Source organism: Lemur catta, chromosome 10 (genome assembly GCF_020740605.2).
Source record: "Lemur catta isolate mLemCat1 chromosome 10, mLemCat1.pri, whole genome shotgun sequence".
Lineage (NCBI taxonomy): Eukaryota > Metazoa > Chordata > Mammalia > Primates > Lemuridae > Lemur > Lemur catta.
The window spans coordinates 18,495,464-18,516,314 of record NC_059137.1 but is presented as its reverse complement, the minus strand read 5'-3'; the positions used below and the strand labels follow the sequence as shown (position 1 = coordinate 18,516,314).

Sequence of the window (20,851 nt, the reverse complement as noted above, 5' to 3'; positions counted from 1 at the left end):
TGATAAATCTCTAAATGTCTCGGGCTCCAGGATCTGAAACTTGTTTGACACATTTAATGATGATGTAAAAGTGCTAGAAATAAAGTTAAATGAAAAATGTCACGGCTCAAAGGATGGAGAGGGATTGGGCATGCATATTACCTCACCTGATCCAAGACGCAGGGGCTGGATGTAGGAGAATAAAACTTGCACTAATTGATACACTGGAACAAAGGTCACATACGAATGGACACATATCCCCTGGCATAGAACTGTTAGCTGAATGAAAGGTGCAAATGATAAACAAAAACCCTGAAAGCATGCATTCTTCCCTTCTGCTCTGCGGATGATACCCACATACTCCTGTCCATTCCTCAATGAAATGGACGTATTAACTCCAGCCTACTTAATACATACTAGGACTATTCTTCAATGCCCGATAACATTTTACACACAAATAAAAGCTGCCCCCAAACAAACAGCATGTACAGCCTCTCTGAATGAAATAAAACCTCTCAAAATAAAATGTCAGAAACAATACTGCATGTGACTTTCCTCAGGAAACAAATTGCAAAAGGGTGACTTTATTTTTATTCCAGAAGATATTGTTTTCTCCTATGACTTCAATCACCTATGCAACTAGGTGCCAAACCTTTATTTTTCATGTCTTACCTTCCTTTTTATCACCAGACTGCTATATATGCAATTGCCCATTTTATATCATCAATTGTATATCCCTTAGGAACCTTAGACGTGGCATATTAAAAACTGAATTCAGCTCTACCATAACTTGAGCTGTTACTTTTTTTTGTTTCACCTAAGGAATAGCAGCATTCACACAGGCACTTCAGCCAAAAAGCCTGGCATCGTCTCTAATCATTTTCCTCCCTTCTCACCTCCCACCTTCTACCATTCAATCACAAGGTTCTCATCATACTAGCAACTTAGTATGTTTCATATGCATTTATTCTTTTCTTAATCCTCATGGCTGCTACATTTTAAGCTGCTATTATTTTTCTCCTTGAAACACTATTACAACTTCCCAACTGATCTTCCTGACTCTGATCTAACATCTCACAAATGCTTCCTCCCATCCCAAGTCCAGCCCTATCCCACACTAGCCAGAGTCAAATTCCAAAGTGCCAATGCTAACAATAATGTATAAAACCTTTAAGTGGCCTTTAATTGCTGCTACTAAAAGTTCAAATGTCTTAACATGGTCTACACATCCCAGTGGGACTTTGTTCCTGCCCATCGATCTTTCTAGGTTTATCTCACCACCGCTTCCATCCCTCCCTTTAACTCTCCGGAATCCACATTTTTTTCTTATCTCAGAGACTTTTTGTACAAGCTTTTCTTGCTATTTGAAACACTCTCCCTCCCCCTACTCCCCTATGTTGGCCTAAATCTTACCTCCCTCAGATCTTCCAGAATGCCTTTTCTGACCCACCTCACTGTTTGAGTCCGGTGTGTGCACCATGCTTTGTTTCCTCCTCTAGCACTTACACGTCATTGTGCTTTTTCTTGTTACCTATCTTTTTCCAAGACTAGAATGAGCTCCGTGAAAGCAGAGTGCCATTTAATTTACTGCTGTATCCGCAGCACCTAGCACAGTACTTGAAACACAGTAGGCACTATGATTGTTGCTGAATGAAACCAGTGCAGGGTGTCAGCCTGGTTCATATGTTGATATATGTGAATACTTTGTGTCACAATTAGCACCAGCTGGTTATGCTACCTCCTGCTCCTCCCACCGGCTGTCTCCCTGAATCACTAAGTCTAACAGAAAATGAAGTATGGTAGAAAAGTGAGAGAGATGGTTTTTTGCTTTTCCTTAGAGAATCTTCTCAACTATAAAATAATTGAGAGTTGTGTTCCCTTCTGGACACAACCCAAACTTTTTCTTGGTACAAAGTTACCACTGGAAGAGAAGGCTCAAAAAGATACCTTCCATTGTGTGGTATACGAACTATATTTCAACAAACTTTTACAAACAAAAAAAGAAATACTTTTGGACACATGTCTCTTAGCTTGCCTCTCATCACACTTTCTTGGATGGGGCAGGGAAAAGAGAGAGTACTAATCCTGTGTGAGTCCTAATCCTGTTAGTACTTTGTGATTCCCTTTGAATGACTTGTTTCTTCTCACTGGGACTCCATTTTCCCCATCTATATTAATAGGTTTATTAAATTAAGATCTTTCTGGTTGTAAATTTCAATGATTCTAGTCCCCTGACTCCAAGGACTTCCTGACTCAACATCTCCAAAAGGAGCCCCTCATTCCCCGGGATCTGTGGAATGGGAAGGGGCAGTCAGGAGGACCTAAGGACAAAGGACCATAAGGAGAAAAGCCTGGGGTCTAGGGCTGGTATATCAGAAGGAAGACAACAAGGCCAGCTCTGACCCAGTGTAGCAAGGATCAAGTTAGTCTCTAAGGACTGTTTCAGAGCCTACAGTCTGACCCAGAGCCCAGGGGTTGCTAGGAAACAAGGGTCTGGCCAGCATCATACAGGCTTACATCATGCTGATCTGTCTGCCTCTTCTTCCGCTCTTCCTGACTAAGTACTTCTAATCGTTGCAGGGAGAAGAGAAAGATCTCTCAAAGAGAACACTCTTTTTGGAGTGCCCGATGTAGCTAGATAACAGCAAAATGTCAATAGAGGATTGGAGGAAGAAAAGATAGAAGAAAGAGAAGGCAAGATAGAATACCATTTGCCAACTCTGTGCCTTTGGATTATATGTTTTACCCCTCACTCCTGAATCTCAGTTTCTTAGGCATAAAGATACCAACTTTAGAGAGTTGTTGGTTGTGAGGATTAAATGAAATCGTGTATGTGAAGTGCCCAGCATTCCTCCCGGCTTATAGTGAATTCTCAGTACATGACATCTGTTGTTATGTGGATGCAGTAGAGCATGGGGACTTTGGAGTCAGTGTCCTGGGATGGAATCCTGTTTCTGCCTATTACCAACCATGTGACCCTGAGGAGATGAATTTTCTCATTTGGAAGATGGAGATAATAATCTGGACCTCGCAGGGCTGTCAGGAAGAAGATCATGTGATTAGTTGGCACACAGTAGGAACTCAACACAGGCAATTCATTGTTTCCCTTTCCTCCGGCCCCCTCTCCCCCAACACACGCATACACACCTACACATGCTTCGTGAACAAGGTAAGCTTGGTATTCAGCTGCGCAAACATGCTCCCCTGTGCCCCACTGCTGGGACGCAGGCGGTGCTGTCTGACAACTCTGCCTTCCACTCCCACCTCCAGGTTCTCGCAGAGCTCAAATTCAAAAGCTGGCAGATTAGCCAGGGAGAAACAGCCATGACTGAGGAAGTCTGGCAGGAAAAGGGCATATATCTTAGGCTGCTATAGTCAGGACTGGAAAGAGCTACATTGTTATGCCTTTTGCTTGAGGAAACTAATAGTAATAATAACCATCAATGGCTTAATTATGTCTCATAATAACCATATTAATAGCTAGCATTTCCTGAGTGTTGATTATATTCCAGGTGCAGTGACAATCACTTTACATTGTTTCATTTAATTCTCATAACTGCACTGAAAGACAAGCATTATTATACCCATTTCAAAGATAAAGGAATTAAGGCTCTGAGAACCAAAAGGACTTGACCGAAGTCACACATCTGACAAATGGAACAGATGACTCACACACAGCTTGATATGCATGTTGTTATTTGTTGAAACTTACCCCTTTGGTGAGGAAAAAGCACCAATAACTGACTTGTGTTGAGTTCCTACTATAGACCAATTCATCACATGATTTCATATCATCTTCATAAAACCATGTGAGGTCCAAATGTTTTTTTTTTTCTTCCCCCAACTATTCCCTTGGTACCTCCCACACTGGCCCATTGTTTTTTTACTTAATTTGAGGCATTTTTGGAGATTCAGCTTTCCTATTTGTGACATTTCTCAGCTGTAGACAGAGCAAGGGAAGTTTCCCTGACTACTTGGGAGTCTGAGGCACAACGATGTTCAAAGGTCTAACGAAGAAGCCACCAGCATTCCTCAGGAGCACCTGAGGGCATCCAGGCACTCTTGCTCCTAACTGGTCCAAGAGAACTCGGCATTCCCCAATGGTGCCAGGTCTTTCCACACATCCAGCTTTGCATTTGTGTCCCCTGGCCTGGAATGTCCTCCCTCTCCACCTTTCCAGTTGGCAAATGCCACGCGCCCTCCAGGGTTCCGCTTAGACATCTTCTCCTCCAGGGAAACGTCCCAGCCCACCCTGGGTGCAGTTCAGGGCCCATCTCTCTCGGCTTGGCTCTCCGCACTGCTCACCCCCCATACACATGCGTGCCTTATGCCTCCCTTTGCCACAGCACTTATCAAAAGGGTTGTAATAATCTGTCCACCTATTAGTCTTCTTGACTGTGAGCTCCTTGAGAGCAGGGACCGTGTCTCACTTACCCTGGCATCCTTAGCACCTCACAAAGAGTCTGACATATATGAGGGTCTCAAAGAACTACTGTGGAATGATGGAGGGGTGAGAAAGGTCAAAGGAAAGAAATGAGAATCAGGAGGGGAAGGAAGGTGCCCTTGGGGGGTGTGGCATCTCAGAAGGCCGCCTGGGAGTGAGGCTGCTCTCAGCGTGGGAGGTTAGACCTGCTGACGATGACCTGGGGAAGGCAAAAGCTTCCATCTGTGTGTCTTTCTTCCCTCCAGACCGTTTTGTTCTCACTAAGGGGCCGAAGGCAGAGAGACAACAAAAGTTCCACATTCATCTCCAGGGAGATTCCACATTGTCAGGGAAAGACTGCTGAGAGAAAAGGGTCCTAAATAACAGTCCTGCTCTCTCAGGCCACGCCTCCCCTCCTGGGACTCTGCAATAGGGGGATGAGTGTGGTTTGGCCCCAGTTTGAATAGAATCAGGGTAACTACGACAGTGACAATCTCTTGTTGCTTCCCCTAGAAGGAAGGACAGTGGGGACAGTCTCCAGCACCTCAGGCAATGATGTATTTTGTTGCGTACATGTGTGTGTGTGTATGTGTGTGTGTGTGTGTGTGTGTATGGGCGCACACATAACCCAAAGTAAGATAATGGGATGTCCACCAACCAATTACTCTGCCATCTATGAGTATGTGGGGGGCTTTGGCAACCAGTAATCTTTGAATTTGCTGTAAGTTTTCAGAAGCTAGAATACTAAAAAAAAAAAAAAAAAAAAAATGCTTCTAGCTGGTTATTAAATTTCTCCCTTCACAACTGCAGGTTCTAACTGATCCCATAAGCTGACCTCAACTTCCCCATCTGTAGAATGGGAATGGTTAATGTGGAATGGAATGGAAAACACCTTATCCACGAGTTGCTATGTCTTACTTTCATACCCATGACAGACATCGCTAAGCAATCACTGCATTCCTCCCCACTGAGCCTGTTCCCGGCCCAGAATCTCAGTATTCCAGGCGGTTGCTACCATTCGATTATTACTGGCACATAAAGAAAAACTCAGGCCCGGCTACATGCTTTCTAAAGGCCTCTTCCAGCTCTGACTTTTTAAGGTCTGGCGTCACGTTACAATACTGCCCCCATGCTAAGATCTGGGAGCAAATTGTGCAGGTATTTGGTGAATAAAGAGAATATTTCCACACCTGCCCAAGCTGAGGCTCTAAACTCTGAATCTTAGCTTTTCTCAGTTCGCTCAGCTGTGGATAAGAGAAACAGAACAGAAGAGCAAATGGTTCCCTTGGGTTTGATGTCAACATCTAAAGAGCTCTCCGAGGCTGCCAGGGTACGCTTGGGTGAATACTGACTTCCTGATTAAAGCAGCCTGGGTTCAAATCCCTGCTCTGCCAAGCTCCCTGGTGTGAATTCTGACAAGTCGCTTCACCGTTCTGAGCCTCAGTTTCCTCAAGCGTGAAATGCAGCAAATAACAACGCCTACCTCTCAGACTTGTTGTGAGGAGTAAATTGGATGAAATAATGTACGTGCAAAAGTGCTTTGTGAGATGCACCGCACTGAGCACGCGCAGAGGATTATTATTCTTGGTCCGCACCAATAGGAAAAAGACCGGGGTGTTCCGTTCCAGATGGACTCAATCTAAACCGGGGAACAAACGCTTTTTTTGGTAATTTCATCTTGTGGAAACGGCAGTCTCATGGGCCTATTTGTGTTTAATGAACCACATCCTGTATCGTCTTTTTGCATGGTTCTGAGGAGAAATACGTTGGCTCTCTCTTCTGGAGTGCTGCAAGCAAGCGAGCGTCCAGCTCGTATTTAACCTCCTCCGGTCTCCCTGCTCTCTACAAGAAAACACACTGCCCTAGAGCTAGGCCGATCCTGCAAATAACTGCACGGAAGTCAAGGTATGAGGGGAGAGGAAAGGGAAATTAAGCCTACTCCCACTACCATGCTGGGCCCCCAGCACAGACTAATAGAAGGCCAAGCTGGGATTTTTAACCCATATTATAGCCGAGAATGAGGCTCAGAGGGGATTGCCCTGGGGTCACACAGCTAAGAATTGGAGAAGACAGGTCTGTCCTAGTCCAAAGCCAAAGCCAGTGCTCTTAGATCTTCTACAAAATGCTTCTATATATCAGTAGTCTTCATCCTTTTTGCAGCCAGAGAATCCTTTGAGATTGCAAAAAAGCTATGGAAACGTTCATCCCTAATAAAACATAGATGCAGACAAACAACACTTTGCCTATAATACTAAGGCATTTATGACCCTCTCAGGCTCACTCATTCATTCATTCATTTCAATAAATGTTATTGAATGCTATCTGTATGCCAGGCACCGGCTAGGCATTATGCCGCAGTGGTTAGCCAAGCAGACAGGGTCCCTGCCTTCACAGGGCTTGCCCTGCCGTGACAGACACAGACATAAACTAATGAACGTGAAATTACAAGCTAGGTTTTGTACAGCAAAGGAACATCACTCAATGAAAAAAATGTCACCCAGGATCCTGGCCCAGCCTGAGGCTTCTTGAAGGGTTTCCTGAGAAAGTGACCTTGGCATTGAGTGATCTGAAGTAAAAAGGGGGAAAAAAAAAGGCAGCAAAAGGCCAAGTTGCAAAAGGGACTACGACTTGTGCTAGGACCAGAAGGAAGGTCAGTATGGCTGACAGGCAGAAAGCGCAGAGACACATGGGGCTGAAGAGGTTGGCTGAGGACGGATTAGATCTGATAGGGCTTTGAGGCCATGGGACGCAGCTTAGAAATTATCCTCAGGGCAAGGACAAGGCATCCAGGAGTTTAATCCAAGGAATAGCATGATGGGATCTCCATGTTAGAAACAACCCGTGATGGTTAATTTTGTGGGTTATTAAATAACTGGACTAGGCCATGGAGTGCCCAGATATTTGGTCAAACATCATTCTGGGTGTGTCTGTGAGGGTGATTTGGGGTGAGATTAACATTTGAATTGGTAGAGTAAGTAAAGCAGTTTTCCCTTTCTAATGTGGGTGGGCTTCATCCAATCAGTTCAAGGCCCAAAGAGAATCAAGGGCTGACCCTCCTGCCTGACTGCCTTGTGCTAGGACATCGGCCTTTTCTTGCCTTCAGCCTCCAACTGAAACATCTACTCTTCTTGGGTCTTGAGCCTGCCGGCCTCAGACTAGAACTTACACCATTGTCTCTCCTGGTCCTCTGGCCTTCTGACTCAGACTGAAATGACACCATCAGCTCTCTGGGGTTTCCCGCTTGCCAAGTGCAGATCTTGGAACTTCCCAGCCTCCAGCAATTTGCTGTAATAAATCTATATCTATATCTACCGTGTCTCTCTTGCTTTCTATGCATATATTCATCCTGTTGGTTCTGTTTCTCTGGCAAACCCCGACTAATGCACATCCTCAGGATCGCCGTGCGGTCAGGACTGACGGGGGCAGGGGAAGATACAAGAGGCCTGGGGAGAAGGCCAATGCCGGAGTCCAGGCCAGCGAGGCCGGTGGCAGCAGTGGGATGGAAAGAAGTGGGCAAATTCAGGAGCTACTTGGGAATTAAAATTGATAGAACTTGGGTTGGTTTGGAAATGGGGAGAGCAAGGGGTGAGGGAGGTATTGAGAGGCTTCCTAGGTTTCCAGCTCTGCCTCTAAAGAGATAATGGTGCATTTCACCAGAATGCTAGGTTGTGTGGGGTGGAGTTTGGGCAGAGAGCGCAGCTGGCACGTCAGCACATATCAGAGGAAAGCTTGGAGCTGAAGGTACCAAGTGGGAGTCACGGGTGTAGGGATGGCAGGAAGAGGGGCCAACACAACAGGCTCCTGCAAACAGCCACGCTTTCTGATTTGACAGAGGGGGATAAGCCTGTGAAGGAGCAGGAGGAGCAATGGCAGGAAGGGAGGTGGGAACCAGGAAGACCTGGTATCATGCAAACAAACACAGGAAGCGCCTGGAGCAGGAGGCCAGCAACTCTGCCAAACGCTACTGCTACCGAAAGGTCAAGGAAGATGGGAACTGAACACTGCCTCCAGGTTGTTAAATCCCTGAGAAAGTAAACCAACAGCCTGCAGGTCTCAGATCCTGATAACAACTCCATTCCTGTCTCCTGGCTGTCTTTGAAGCAAGTTCCCTCAGGAAACTGAAAGCTCTGGAGAGTTCTCCAGCTCACATCAGCCCCTCGGTCACACCTGTCCTCACAAGAGGTGAGAGTTGAGGAATCCCCGCCTTCTCCTCCCCCACTCCCAACCTCTGGGCTGCCTTCAAACAGCCAAAAACTCCTTTAGAAAAGAGTCTAGGAATGCTTCAGCTGACAATCACAGGTGCGTTGTAATTCAAATGGAAATGCAGCAATGCATTCCCTTGGACAGCCTGAGAAAATTATAATAGAGATAAAACACCTTTTAAAAGTGGTGACATGTGTTTATTGTGGGGACATCTCTAAACCATGGACTCTCCCAATCTAAACTCAAGAGCAGTGCAAGCTTTACACAGAGAATGTCCTTCCACAGGGGTCACCTAGGCAGTAAACCTGGAAAAGCCATGTTCATTGCACACATGCTTTTGCTTCTAGTCTCTCTTTGTCTCTCCATTTCTGTTTGTGGACTTTGGTATGACTTTGTCTCTCTGTTTTTCTCCCTCCCTCCCTCAGTCTGTATCTCTTTCTCTCTCTCTCTCTAGTTCTTTCTCTCTCACACACATGTGAAATGAAAAATGCCTTCACATATACACACCCTTCACCTTCCATAATCACTTTCTCTATGAAAAAGAAGGTAAATGAAAATTCAGGAAACCTATTAGACTGGTAATTTCTGCATCCATCACTATCCTAAGTGGAGAATGACAGAGGATGACACAACTCACAGACCCCTTTTGACACCTCCGCAGTCTAGCTTTGCAGCTCCTCCTTTCACTGGCTCCAAGCCTGCAGCTAAACTCAGTCAGGCCCTCCCCACCCCAGGCCAGTCTAGCCCTGTCTTTGATCCTGGGTCAAGTGACAAGGGATGGGAGTAAATTAGCAGCTGTATCCCCCTGCTCATACACACTTGTGCTTGCACGTGTGCATCCACACACACACACACATATACACACACCTGGAAACACGGTAACCCGGATGGATGTGGCAGCCATGTGTGGAGGGAATGGCTGGATCAAGACAATAATTAGGTGCCCAATTCACCTAATGGCTAGATGGGGCCATGCCTTTGATATATTTTCTTTTTCTTTTTTTATTTTTCATTTTATTTATTTATTTATTTATTTATTTTTTATTTTGTTATATTCCTACTCTTATGTTCCTGCTTCTCCATGGGTTGGAGATACATTTTCTTATTCACTGTACAGTGGCTTTGCATTTTGCATATAGAAAAACTGATCTCAGAGAGGGAATCAATTTGCCCAAGATCACACAGCTGATAAGAGGCAGAGCTGGGATTGGGACTGGGGTCCATCTGATTGCCAAACCTGTGCTTTATCTGCAAATGAAGAAGTCTCTATCCAAGGTAGCCATAGGAAGGGTGACTTTATACAGAGAGCCCTAAGCATGGTTTAAGGCTCAAGTGTCAAGATCATAGTTAGGGAGTGTGTGTGAATATCAAGCCAAAGGGTGAAATGGAGCCCCAGTGGGAAAAAGGTCGGTTTTCAAAATGCAGAGTGGCAACAGCACAGCAACCTGTTGTGCAAGTATTACACCAAGGCAAGAGACTCAGGACTTTACATGGTGCCTGTGGAACGGCACGAGGGCAGAGGTGATGGTTAAAGGAACCCGACAGGCTGAACAGCTTGTGTTCTAATCATGCCTGGGACTGGGGGCTTCCAGGAGTGACTTGGGTTACTCTAGTTGCCTCCTAAGGCCCAGCACCTCCTGGATTCGATGAGGCGCTACCTTACTGACTTGTTCAGTGCTCCAGTGCCCTACAGACTGGTGAAAGCCCCAAATCCCCACCTGGTGATAGAAAACTCCACCTCCTCCCTGCCTGGATCTTGCCAGTGGTTCTCGGCATGCCTGGTGCCCCCTCTGGAATCAACACCAAAAGCTAGATCTGTTATTCTAGCTTTTATTTTTGCCCTATTAAAGGAAAGAAAAAACACAGGATCTGGACCACCACACCTCATTTCTGTGTCTAGAACGGACATTGCTAGCTGATCATAGCTCTCTTTCCCAATGGTCCCAGTGACCCACGTGCAGTGGTCTAGACAAGCCACTCCCCAGCTGATCAGAACTGTCCCATGAAAGCTACAGGCCATAATATGATAGTGACTGGGTGTCCTGCCATGTGCCAGCTCCCTCCCTCTTCTCAGCTGTCCCCCAATGGATGTTTTTTTTAAAGTCTATAACAAAAATGATGAAATGTTGGGAAACTAAGGCAGGCTGGAAATGAACAGAGCAAATGTCTCTGGCACAAGGTGGGTAGAGAAGAAGCATTTGGGAAATGTTTGGTAAAACAAAGAATTAATGAATGATAAATGTGACTATTTTTTTTTCCTATGACATGCACACTCAGAAGCACTTAGGGGAATGAGAGTAAAACAAACCTCTCCTGGGAAACATTTTAATCAGGCACATTGAGCCCATCTTCCTCGGCTCCCAGTAATTTCCAGTGGCTTCCGCAGATCGTAATAGTGGCCAAGGTCCCATCATTACTAAACCTGGAAAGGCTGGGATGTTTGTTTCTGGTGTCCGGTGACAACAAAACTAGGGGGAAGGAAGTCCTGGGCTCAGGTAGGGATTCAAACACCATCTCTAATGAACTGGGCCCCTTTGCTCCTCTTAGCTTCGGGTTTCCCTTCTGCAAAGGGAGGAGTGGGTTCCCTTGCCTTCTTTGCTTCGTAGGGTAGATGGGAGCATTAAGGGAAGGCCATCTGCAAACTGCAGAGGGCTGGACAAATGTTCATGGTTGTCATTCATGCCCTACTTGGTCTATTTTCCCCAATCTACTCTACCAAGCTTGACCCTTCTGGACAAGGAGAAACGACTGTCGGAGGCTTAGATTTCTAAGATTTCATAGACTTTAAAGAATCCTGGAACTCCTCCACCCACCCCTGTCTGAGTTGAAAGGAAATTTGCAGGGATTGTCCTTTTCTAGTGATACATATAGTTCACGAGGAGAAATGAGGGTCGAGGTCACACATTAGCAAGGGATGTGGCCAGGACTAGAATCCTCAGCTGATGCCCACAATTTTTGTTTTATTTCAAGCTACCGTTTTTTATGTACCTACCACGTGCCAGGCATTTTACCTGAATTATCATTTTATTCTCCCAAAAGCCATGCAAGGGAATTACTATCTCTCATTTAACACACGAGGAAACAGACACTTAGAAGTCACTTTACCCGAGGCCACCTGGCAGGTGTGTGGAAAGAGGAGTCAGGACGTGAAAGCCCATCTATCCCACTTCAGCACTGCGCTTTCTCTCCTCTTCTCTCAAGCTCTGCCCCCAGAGTTCTCAGCCTCCAAGCCCAGATTCATCTTGGCCTGGCTCCCAGTGTTTAGCAGATGTCAGTGACACATAACTTATGGCTGGGGAGAGAAAGGATGCCAGCTAACTCTGAGTCCCAAGGGTTCTTTCAACTCCACCGCGGCAAATCCCAGCTTCTCATCTCCCCACTCCCTAGCATCACTCCCAAACTTAACAAATAAAACCAGGGTGTTTGATCTGCTATCTAGGTGGTCACAGCAGGTGGAGACGGGGAGGAAGAAACATACGCAGACTGGTTGAGTGGGCTGCAATATATCCCCTGTGCTCTTCTTGAGAGCAAGTGTGGATGATGGAAGGAAGAAAAGTGCCTTTGCAAACTAGAAGCCCAGAGAAGAAAGCACCGAGTTCACCCGACAAGTTTGTGGCAAAGCCAGCTCTTGAAGGGAGGGCCCCTGGCTGCTGTTTTAGCATTCTTTCAGCCCCCTCTCCCATCTTCGTTGTAAAAGATTCCATGCATTCGCCATACAAGGGATAGGATTTTCTGGAATGAGAAAGTCAAGTCCAAGGCCCGAAGGCAGCCAAGGAGGGAGATGGGTGGGATATAGCAACAGAGTGGTGTCCCAGGCCCCAAATGTGGCATGAAGCAAATTAGTTCAGTGGCCACAGTGAGTAAAGGTTTTTATAAACATAACCTAATTGTATTACTCCAAAGTCCTGAAGCTTATTGCCCTGCTTAATGATGTGTCACATTATTTATAAGGTAGCACAATGAGACTTCTATTGATTTAATGCACTTCCTTAAAGACTGTCATTGTCACAGCCATAAAACGGAGCTATTCCCAGACAACTCAATTACCCATAAACCACCTCGTGCCCCACACAGCTGCACACGGGAAACAGGAAGGGGGTGAGAGCATGACTGGGGATGCAAAGCCCCCAGGACAGAAGGGGAGGGTTCCGGAGATGGCAAAGGCATGTGGACCAGGACTCCATCCGGTTAGGAACGTGTGGCCACATAAGGAGCACAGGATGGGTGTGTGGAACACCCCAGAGTGGCCCTGGCCCTGCCAAGGGGAGCCGTGTGTGAGCTTCCTCCTCCCCTCCTAGCCCTAGTTTCCCAACTGCAAAGCTGGATGAGATCTTTAAGATCCTTTCTGGCTCCCACATTCTGTGGTTTTATAAATTATGGTTGATTTCAATCTTGGAGGCAGGGTAGTTTAGTCATAAAAAGAAGATGCAAGCAAGTTTTTAACACTACTCCCGACCCTTTCTATCAACAGAGAGTCTTTCTTTCACAATTAATTGATAATAGTAGTATTCATTATAACAACGGGCACTTCAGTATAGTTAAAAGAGGGAAAGAGGTGGGCTTTTGCAGCCCTGGTTCCAATCCTGCAATTGGAGCCTTGGGTTCCAGTCCTGGCCCTGCTACTTATTAGCTGTGTGTCTATGAACTTGATTTGGCACGTCTGAGACTCATTTTCTCATACGTGACATGGGAGTACGAACACACTGACCTATTAAAATACATATATGCATGTGTGCGGCATCTCTAACTTTCTCAAAACGCTGTTACATAAACCACTTCCCTTCAATGTGGGACGCAGACAAGAATGGCTACTTCTGTGCCCATTTCATGGAAGGAAAGACTGAGGTAGGAAGAGAATGACCTTCCCAAGGTGGGTGGCAGAGACTGGTCTCTCGATTCTGGTTTGGGGAATTTCAATTCTGATAATAGCTGAGAATGAGAGGGCAGAAATATCTGGTGACCCTTCCTGAAGATACAAGCCTCACTCTCCATCGAACAGACTAGAAACTGTCCCCTTGGACATAAGGTGACTTTTTTTCCAAAGGAGCAGGAGTTCTTAGTTTCTCCCAAGAAGCACGGAGAGAAGAAGGTGTCAGGGAGACACTACACACCGGCCCCATTCTCGGCAGTTGTTTCGGGCGAGGATGCAGGAAACAAAGCCGGTGTGGGAAGGCAAGAGTTCTGGAGTCCGGAACACAACGTGGGGCCTCGGGAAATGTCTGAACTGAAAGAATCCTCAGAGATCATCATTTAATCCCTCACTCTGCCCACGGTGAAACCGGAGCCCAGAGCGAGGCAGGCACTTGCCTAGGGCCACACAGCTTACACCCGGCAGAGCCAGGATTGAGACCCCAGGCAGCTCAGCTGTCTCCCCAGCCGCCTTCCCGCTACACCCTGCCTGGCTGCCGCCTCCAGGAAGCACTCCGGGAGCACTTACCTTTCTGATACTGGAGCCACAGCTGCTGCTGCACCTTCTTGCTGGGGAAGTGGATGATGCAGGTGAGCTCGGAGCCATAGAGGGCCTCTGCTATGTAGTGGGAGCCGTAGTGCTGGATGAAGGACAGCAGCTCCTCCCGACTGCTCTCCTTGGTCAGGATCTTGAGGACGTTGGTGAAGCCTGGACAGGGGATGAGACGTGGAGGTGGTCAGACCTGGGAAGCGGTGGCGGCACATTGTGCAGGGGCAGGGGGCTGTTTCCAGCCTGGCGCCTCCCCCTTCACCACAGTGGCGGCCTGGTGGCTGCACTAGTCCCAACATGCACATCCTTCCCTCACGTACGCAGCAAAGAATGCTTCCTCTCTCTCTGGCAGACGCACAAGACACTACGACCGAGAGGGAATCTGTAGGAGAAGGCGGCCTAAACTCACCGACCTAGACCGAGGGGACTTGAGAGTCACCATCAGAAAGTCAAAACTGATGTCTACTGAGTGACCAACTAATATGTGCTGGGAGAGCTGCTAGATGTCTCACCCTCTTTCTCTAACTTAACGCCAGCCACAGCAGTATAACCTTGACAGCAACAACTCCCACTGTGTGATGAGAAAGTCAAAGCCGGGAGACTGCGAGTGACCTGCTTTGGCTCTCCAGCTAGAGGAGCTGGATTCAAACCCACTTTGGTCTTCACCCCACAGTGCACGCCCTTTCTACTGCAGCAAGTAAACGAGGGCTCCCACTGTCCATGGCTGGATTCCTGGGGCTGCCTTCACCCGGGCTCAGCATTTATTCTGCGCCCACGGATCTGACCCCTGGTTTCATTTCCTGTAGCGCTGCTTCCCTTTTGATCTCTGCCATTGCTGGCTTGGAACAGTGGTGTGTTCTCTCTCCCCAGCTTGCCACAGAGCCTTCTTGTGCTCTGTTTCCCTCAGTCTTATGCTAAGTCCTCAGCACCTAGCGCTGGGCCTGCACAGCACCCAGTAACAGCTGTCTCTCCCCTTTCCTGCCTCAAACAGGCACATGACCAAGCTCTTCTTCCAGGGGTGCTGAGACCTTCCTCAGCTCCTTGCCGCTACTGGATAAAGCCCAGTGACCTTAACTGGGCATTCATGACTCCAAGGTCATCTCCCATGAGCCACCCACACCAGGCTTTAGCTCTAGCCAAATCAGTTTTCTTCTTTATCCTGAATGTGACCTGGGATTTCCATCATCCCTTCATCTCTTACATCCTCACTGCCCTCAACACACACACACACACACACACACACACACACACACACACACACACTCACGTCCATCTGACATGGCCTCATTTTGTCCTAAGTCACACCCGTGCCTCAAGGCCCCTGGAGGTCACCTCTCCTCCAAGAAGCCTTTCACACCATTGTGGCCAGGAGTACCTACTCTCTGCTCTTTCAACACACACCACTTTGAAGTCAGAAGCTTTATCTTACTTGTCTCTGAATCTGCCCACACCTCCACCCCAGCCAGGTAAACAGCACAGTTCCTGGGACACAACAAACACATCAACCGCGACACTTACAAGCACAACCAATTCCATGCCACATCAAAGTAAAACGTGAAAAAGCAAGCTCCTCTCCAGCATTAAAAGTGAGCTCCAATTTGCCAACCTTTGATTTATAAAGGGGTTTCCAGGAGCGTCATTATTGATTAATTAAAGCAGATACACCTTTGTAGTTCTAATAGGAACATCACCGTCTTACAAGCGTAGCCTGTGTGGGTGGGGGGGGACAGAAATAGGGCTCAAAGCATAGGCGTTTGATTAGAACAACCCCTCTCCATCAACCTGTTAACTCGTGCAGCTGGGTAATTAATACAGCAGTGTTAATAATGAGATGGTTTCTGTTAAGTAACAAACAACAATATGGAGATACCCTGTGGCTTTTACGCAGGCAGACAAAACTGCAGTCAAATCCCTGCTCTGCTCCCTGGCCTGCCTCTTACTAGCTGTGTGGCCTTGGGCAAGTTACTTAACCTCTCTGACTTTCAGTTTCCTTATCTGAAGAAAAGTGGGCTAAACAATGCCTTCCTCATAGGACTATTCCAAGTCATAAGAAATGAAACATTATAAAGCATTTGGCAGATGTCAGCAATAATTACTATTTGTACTCCCCAGAGGGTAAAGTCCTCCAATTCCCAGGCTAAAAGAACTCCATTTTGCTGATGAACAATTGTGATATTGAAAAAGAAAAGAACTCATAGATAATTAGGGGACACTCAGACAATAAACCAGTGACAGCATTGTGAGTAAGAGCCAGGGTAGAAAATGACAGGTCTCATCTTTCCAGGTTCATTCATTCATTCCTTTTTTTTCCTTTAGGTTTTCTTTATATATTTTTTTAATTCCTCCATCATACATGAGCACCAACAATGTGTTGATTCTCTGTTAGTTTCTGAGTATACTGAATAAATAAGACCACAGTCCTCAGGCCAGTGTGGGAGACAGACAAGATTCAGGTATGAATGAAGCACTTAGTGCTTTGATATAGGTATTTAAGCACGGGGAATTCTTTGAGCTGTTTTGAGGCCAATGGAGAAAGAGGTGGCATCGTAGAGTAGAATAGTATATATTCCCAAGGCAAGGAGATCCAAGCAGAGGGAATAGCATGTGCAAAGTCACAGGGGCATGAAAGAACACGTCCCTTTTTGAGCACTACAAATTGTCCCCATCCACTGGAGCTTAGGGTTCATGTGGGTAAAGTGTGGGTGATGCATGTATGAGAATGGGGCAAGGGTTATTCATTATTGTTGTATTGGAGATAGGCAGAAAAAGGAATTAGCTAGGAGAGCACAGAGGAATCGGTGCCTGAGAAGAATTCACAGTTCACAAAACACTGAGATACTTCAAGAACATAAACGTGACTTAGATTGTGGTTTATCCCCACTCTCCTATTCATCTTTCCACACGCTGCTCAGGTATCCCTCCCTCCAGGAACCTCTCGGACTCCCCCAGAATGGAGAGCTCCCCCTGCTGTGCCACGGCTACCCCACGATTGTGTTCCCCCTCCTGTCCGTCAGCTTGTCCAGCCACTCTCCCTGGGAGCTCTTCCGTGGCAGGGAGGGTGCAGCCTCATTTCCTCAGCATCCCCAGGGCTGACACAGGCCCCGGCACATCCTAGGTCCTTGGTGACACATGCTCAGTCACTCCAAGGCCCCTGGCTGCCCGGGCAGTGGTCCTCACCTGCTGAGAGCGTGATAGTGCTGAGCTTCACACGGTACAGGTTGCTCCGGACCCGCCACTGCTGCACCATGGGGTAACCCATGGCCTCGTCATACCTGACGTCTCCTGGGAGCGGAAATAAGACGGTCACATGAGCCCAGAATTTAGACACTTCGCACCACAATACCCACCCTGCAGTTCTCGGCTCTGGGTAACGGCCACCTCTCCCAAGTGCAGGCTTTCACTGGGGTTGACCGTTTTATCTAAACCCCACCTCCAGGCCTCTTCCTGGCCTCTGATCTCAGCCCCACCCCTAATTTTTTTCTCTGCTCAACAGCTTGCAAGGCTCCTTTACCCTACAGCAAGAGTGACCACAGGCCAGATTTACGTCCCACCTAACCCCGTTGGCAACTTGCCACTGGGCACTACGTATCTCAGTGCCTCTGTTTCCCCATCCGACACTGCAGCTACCTCTGATGAACTCATTTCATAGGCATATTGTGAGACTCAAATCAGGTAATAGAAGTGGAAGCCCTATGGTAACCTAGAAATGCTGACCGTGTAGACCAAGGGTCAGCAAACTACTGGCCCTTTGTTGCGTACTATCTCTAGCTGCTTTCACACGACCCTAGGCAAATTGAGCAGTTGCAGCAGGGGCCACCTGCAAAGCCTAACATCCATTATCTGCCCCTTTGTTTCCAGACCCCTGTGTAGACTATTGTTTAACATGGCAACATGGATATTCATAAGCATCACGTAAATACTGGCTAAATAAAATTAACCTGTATAATTTCTCAGCACCTTGAATAGACTGATATGCATTTTAAAGCTCCACGAAGGTAGTGTGCAAACTTCTTTGATTACAGAACCTCTTTTGCACAGAGGATCCACCATCTTTTGTAGAATGAATTTCTGGAAACATAGGTATAAACAAAAAATAAACTAAGGAAAAACACAATAAAACGTTAGCAAGGGATTAACTTTGGGTGATGTGTGTACGAAAAATCCTTATTTTCTGATTTATATTCACCTCTGTTTTCTAAATTTTCTACCCTAAGCTTTTCCAACTGTCTTCTTTATAATCAAGGGGAAAAAAGTACATAAAAAGGAAATGCTAGTCACAACAGCAGTTATTATTACTGTTGTTATATATCCATGCTTTCTTGTGCCTCTGCAAATGGCAGGCACATTTTCTATCCTTTTCTCTTGTCCCCTGGTGAGTAGGCACTTACAGAGATATTTGATACCAAGATTAAAATGAGAATCTCATTGGAACAAATGATTTCTTCCTGGACATTACTGCAGTATTAAAGTTGTCCATTACTGTCAACTATTTTTTTTTTTTCCTCTTTAGCCTTTTCAGGAATGATATAATTTTTTAGAGGCTTTCATTTTAAAGTAAAATATTCATGATCCCCAAAGATATGCCCACTGGAGCAAGGTTGTTTTGTTATAAACATGTCTTCTCTGTTTATCTGCTCTGCTTCTCCTGACCTTCCTTTGCAGAGGCTGCTCTGCTTCTCCTGACCTTCCTTTGCAGAGGCTGGGGAGAAACGGGGAGCAGGTGGAGGGAGGAAGGAGAGGGCTGTGTTTCTGACTGAAGGCAAAGGAAACAGCTGCATAAGAAGACCCAGACACGAGAGCCTGGCAGCCTCTGCCCCTCCGGTTACTGCTCCTCCTTGTGCAAAGCAGCTTGGTGGGGCTGTCGGCAACCCAGGCCCGTCTCCAACAAGGGAGGCAGAACATTTTGATGCAGGCTGTTGAGGCAGCTCATTCACTTGGTGGCATGATGTCCAAATGGAAAAAAAATACTTCTGACTATCAAGTAATTTATAAAACCATCTTCTCTGCCACTGCCCCCATCCCTGGGCCACCCCATAAATGGCCATCACTCCATCCCTCACTTCCCCCCATCCCTGCTCTTTCCTGGATTCAAGCCTAGAATATAAGTCTCTCCAGTGGAATGTCAGGTTCTTGAGGCCGAGGCCACAGTCTGTATTATTCCCACTTCTCCTGTGGAGCCTAGAACAGAGCCCGACACACAGTAGTCGCTCCGTAAATACCTATCGACCGACTCACTCACTTTCACTTCACTCCTGATCCTAAACCCATCCCTGGGTTCCTCTATCCCTGACTCCTGCTCTAGCCTAGAGCCCCAGCTAGGGGGGAGGGATGGAATGAAGCTCTGGGATGAGAGAGGAATTATTCTGGGTGATAAAATTTAAAAAAGAAAACTTGAAATGTAGCAGTTCCTTTATTAGGAGAAATCTTTGTGGATCCCTGAATCAAGACAAATGATCACAATAGTTTGTACCACTAATGGAGACCCATAATATACCAAGCATTTTATATAAATGATCGCTATTTCTCCCTAGAATTTTGAAAAATATTTGTTATACTGCGTATTTTAGAAGGAGAAACTGAGGCTCAGAGAGGGAACTGCCCAAGGACATACACTGATCAGTGACAGGTTCAGGGGTCTTTCCATTATAGCACAGCACCCCCCACCATGGACCATGGGAATGTAGTGAGCTCCCCATCACTGGGGGTATCCAAAGAGGGATAATCACTTGGGGCAGATATTGTAGACCCGATTCCTCATCAGGAAGGAGGATTGGACTAGATCCCTTTACAGTGCATGTCAGCTCTGAAATCCTATGATCTTATGAAAAATATAAATTAAGGAAGGCGTAGAAGTTTGTGGACACATTTTACAAGGTGCTTTTTCCATCTAGGGTCTCCCTGGATAGTTGGGTCCCTGTTTGAAGCAGGACAGGCCAAGGGAGTGATATAAGCCAGCAGGTGCAGCATTGGCTTTGGAGTCAAGACCGACCAGGCTTTATGCCGATGTGACTGTGGACTAGCCACGTGGCCTTTGAGGAGCGCGTGACCTTTCTAACCAGTTTACAGGGGGACAATCATGCCCTTGCAGGGTTACATGGGTTAACACATAAGAAGTTCCTGGTCCCCCAGGGCCCTGTGGGTTCTCTCCTCCGTCTATGCCATTTTATGGGAAAGGCTCGTGGAGGTTAGATGACTTGCCTGAGGTCTCCCAGAGCTCGCCTGTGATGGAGGTGGTGGCATTTAAACCTAAGTGTGTCACACTACAAGGTCTTCCCTGGGGGACCATTCCCCTCTCAGAGAGTCAGCGAGGGAGCTGGATCATCCACCCTCAGGGTGGCCATTCTCCCTGGGCAGTGGATAAGACATGCAACTCATATATTGCGAAGGCAGAGTCAAGATCCTTACATCTTAGGACATTTCTGAATGAAAGGGTGGGAGGCAGAGGAACTGGGAGAAGAAAAGGAGGAGCAGAAGGACATCCTGGGGTGGGACAGAAAATATGGAGGTTCAGGAGAGCCTGCAAAAGACAATGCCCCCATAGGAAAGTCAGAGGTCAGCAGGGGTTGTTGGGAGGGAGGGCGGGAGGGGGCAGAGAGGAGCTGCTGAATGGAGTGAAAAGGGCAAAAGATTTGTTGCTACGGCACCCAGGTTCTAGTCCTGGCAGATATGCTGTGTGGCCTTGGGCTGGTCCCTTTACCTCTCTGAGCCTAGATTCCTTATGTACAGAATAGGACGAATAATGCACACCCGATGAAAGGCTCAGCGCCCATGTACCAAAAACAAGCTGT

General features: G+C 46.8%; 1 protein-coding gene across 1 annotated transcript in view; it reads right to left on the bottom strand.

The window, feature by feature from the left end:
- The window catches only part of ASTN2 (astrotactin 2), an 808,895-nt gene that overhangs the window by 202,141 nt on the left and 585,903 nt on the right, over nt 1-20,851 (bottom strand). Inside the window, exons 15-16 of the mRNA XM_045563087.1 lie at nt 17,241-17,345; nt 14,043-14,222 (exon numbers count right to left, since the gene is read on the bottom strand). Of these exons, the coding sequence (XP_045419043.1) occupies nt 14,043-14,222; nt 17,241-17,345 (285 nt within the window). The remainder of the gene's footprint in view (nt 1-14,042; nt 14,223-17,240; nt 17,346-20,851) is intronic.